Below are 3,785 nucleotides of genomic sequence, written 5' to 3'. Positions count from 1 at the left end.
CCCCCGGTATCATTTTGTTCCATGACATTACGCCTCGATAATTTTGCACCCTCAATGACCAACTTTGCTCCTTCAAAGGATCAGCTACATCTGGAGAACATACTGATCAAACAAGTTTAACCACGGACTCTGCTAGCTCTCTCTTCGCAATCTTGACCTCTCTCCAAGTAGCACGAGAGTATTATGGCACTTTATGTACGTATCAACGAGTGAAGTGCCAGCGCTGATTGCATTCTGTTACGGTGTAACCCAAAATTGATACTGAATGAATGTAGTCTACTGAGAATGGGTCCGCTAATGATCATTATAGGGCTCATTTGGTGCAAAGGTAGAGAGAGGGGGTTCCTAAACTTTATCCTGGGAAAGATCCTCTAGAATTTATCCATGTTCGATATGCTGTTAAAATTTTTGTCAAGGGTTGGGTTAAAGAATCCAATCAGTGACTTACAAATGTAGATGGGTCTATGAATACGAATACATGAAATAATGCACTCATTAATGGGTCTATTTAGACCGGTAGGTTCCTGTGAATATATGGATGACTTCATAATTGAGATTAATCTGCATGGACTTCTTCGATCTTTGAGGTTTATTAGAGGCGTTGGGATCATGATTCGGAAAATTTTGAGAGGGGAAGAGAGTACATGAAATGGATAAAATTCATGAGGTTAAGGATTGAAATTTGTGTTATATATATATATATATATATATATATATATAATATATATATATATATATATAGAGAGAGAGAGAGAGAGAGAGAGAGTATTCTCAAAAATCTGATTAAAATGAATGATCGCGTATATCTCTTGTTGATTGAAGATAAGCACAACGAAACTAAAATTAGATAAGACCAATGGGGTTAAGAGACTGTTTTTTTTGGAGGGCGGGGAGAATATTCTCAAAACTCTGGTTAAAATGAATCAATGTGCGTATATTGTTGATTGAAGATGAGAACAGAAATGAACGAAGTTACGTACTTGCTTAACAAAAATAGAAAAGAGGTTGAATATGAAATAGATACGCAGATGTTCAAATAAAATGTAAAGTGATCTCTGAAGATAACACTAAAACTGTTAACCTGTTAAAATTTCGATACACCGATATCAAATAATACAATCACAAACGGAACAACCATACTGGAAACACAAATCTCTAATGAGGCCTATAAATACTCACTCCCTCCTCTCAACTTTGCATCAGCTCTCAATCCACCACCGTAGAGAAAATGAAGTCCCTCTTCTTCATTGCCTTCCTCTTTGCTCTCCTCGCCATAAGTAAGATTTCTTTTGCTTAAAACCTCCATTATATATCTTCAACATTTTCCTAATTTTTTTCTTCTTCTGTTTTTGTTTTTTGATTAGCATTAACTGAGGTGAATGGTTGTGATCATCATGGACATCATAAGAAGTATGGGCATAGGAAATTGTTTGTGTTTGGAGATTCTTATGCGGACACTGGAAATATGGGGAAGATTGGTGAGAGGCATTCGCGCCCCTGGTACGAGCCTTATGGTATGTCGTACCCTCATCGGCCAGCTGGACGATTCTCCGATGGCATCATCTTCACTGATTATCTCGGTTCGTTCTTTCTCCTTTTATATTAGTCAGCATTCTTTGTTTATGATTTGATATTGTTGCATTTGTATCCTGTTGTCTCACTTGTGAACGTGCAATACAATTCACTAGTTCAGAAAAGATACTGATCGTTATACTTTGTTTCATTTTTGCCTCTTATCTCTAATTTTAGTCTGATCTCCCAAAAACTACTATGTTTTGTATTTTCATACCCAAGAATTGCTGCATTAGGGTCTTTTTCTTTTTCCATTTAAGCCGGATGTTATGTTCTCTTTGACTTTCCATGATCGCGTATTCTTAAGAAATCACTAGCAATGTTAGTTTTGCTTTGCAACTTGTAATTGATATAATTTGTATAACAACTTTGAGATAAAAATATACGAAATTTTCATCTAACTCTTGGTCTTAATAAGACTAGAAGTTTTGGATGGTCTCTCTCATATTGTTTGCTTTAGTGACTGTGATTGTACTAATCCAGACTTATGACTCCAAGGCTAAATTCCTTTTTCTAAAATAAAATGCATTTAACATTTGATATATTCATTTTGCATGACATCTTATATATCCAACTCCTATTATCATTATTGCCCATCAAGAAATCCTTCTAATTTAATAATTTTGCACTAATATATACTAAGATTAAAATTTCTTTTGCAGCTACTTACCTAAGACTCAGAACTCCAACCCCATACAAATACCGCAAGCTCAGCACCAAGCACCCCTACGGCATGAACTTTGCTGTTGGAGGCTCTGGTGTTTTTTACACGCCTAACGATCAACGCAAACTCTCAGCCCAAATCGACGCATTCCAAGCCCAAATCAACGAGAATGTCTTCTCTCATCACGACGTTAAGTCCTCTGTTGTGTATGTCGCCATCTCTGGCAACGACTACAGTTTTTACGCCAATAACCACAGTTTATTTGTAAGTCACATATCAAAACTCTCTTTTTTGTTACTGGAATCTGGAATGATTGCAAATTCACTGCATTAGTCCACTCATGTCTATGTATTATAGGAAGAATAATTACATACAAATTAAAGACAAAAAACAAAAAAAAGTGAAATATATTTGTCATTTTCGTCTTAGATAATTCCATCTGAAATGCATATTTCAAATTAATTTGTAATACATATCAAATATGAACATATGTGACATTTAAATTTTGCCATGATTCGAGTATTTGGCATCTTTGTACATAGTCATATTGTAAAAAAAAAAATTTTGGCTAACATATCTAATTCCGATTTTTTCCCCATCAAAAAGGATGTATATGCCTACTGCAGAAACGTGACGACTGAGCTTACAGTACAATTGAAGAGGCTTGCAGAAATTGGCGTTGGGAAAGTTCTTGTAGCAAATATTAGTCCGCTTGAATGCACACCGACTGTTACAAGATCAAAATCTAACTATACAAAATGTGACCTTGGTTATTCTCTTGGAACCTCAGAGCACAATATTCTTTTGAGTCGATTTGTAGGCAATTTGACTCAAGAGATTAAGAGCACTCAGTTTCTTCTTGTCGATCTTTACAACGCCTTCAAGTCCGTTATCGACACAGGTCAGTTAAATTTCAATATAGTACTAGGTAATTCCTATAACATACATGTTTAGAATTGTAAGTGGTGTTAAATTTTAGACCCATATAGTTTTAGGTACTTGTATGTCAATGAATATTATGTTATGTTATCTATCATTTTCTGAATGAATATTCAGATACTGACTAAAATTTTATGCACAAACACAGCACATAATGGCACAAGAAAGTTCGAGCACATAATGAGGCCGTGTTGTGAACCTACTACAGACGACTTCGATTGTGGTTGGGTCGATAACAACGGACAGAAGCTCTACTCGCTGTGTTCGAACCCACAAGACTACTTCTTCTTCGACACAGTGCATCCGACTCAAGCTGGTTGGGGTGCTGTCTTTGAAAATCTCGTGCCTTGGCTCAAGAAAAATCTCTGAAGACTTTGATAGGATTCATTGTTTTTCTATACTAGTTGGCATGTTTTTAGATTATTTGTTTAGGGTTTAGGGTTGAACTTGATTAGATTTGTGGGCTATTTCGGCCTTTGTTCTAGTTATTTTGTTGGGGAATATGTAGGTTAATTTGTTGGGGTTTAGTAATGAAATTGATTTAATTGCTCATTTTTCTAGTAGTTTTTTTATTTACTACATTGCCTTGGATTTTTAGCAACCATGCTTA

The 3,785-nt window shown here is 35.6% G+C and overlaps 1 protein-coding gene across 1 annotated transcript; it reads left to right on the top strand.

The window, feature by feature from the left end:
• LOC109839753 (GDSL esterase/lipase At5g03610-like) lies at window positions 1,195-3,729 on the top strand. The gene is made up of 5 exons (XM_020408258.1): window positions 1,195-1,277; window positions 1,365-1,580; window positions 2,235-2,500; window positions 2,843-3,137; window positions 3,324-3,729. The coding sequence occupies exons 1-5, from the start codon at window positions 1,229-1,231 to the stop codon at window positions 3,542-3,544; spliced, it is 1,047 nt and encodes a 348-aa protein (XP_020263847.1). The 5' UTR covers window positions 1,195-1,228; the 3' UTR covers window positions 3,545-3,729.

The sequence above is a fragment of the Asparagus officinalis genome, chromosome 4 (assembly GCF_001876935.1).
Source record: "Asparagus officinalis chromosome 4, Aspof.V1, whole genome shotgun sequence".
NCBI lineage: Eukaryota > Viridiplantae > Streptophyta > Magnoliopsida > Asparagales > Asparagaceae > Asparagus > Asparagus officinalis.
Note: the sequence above shows the minus strand (reverse complement) of the source record. Positions and strands in the feature narration are given on the sequence as shown.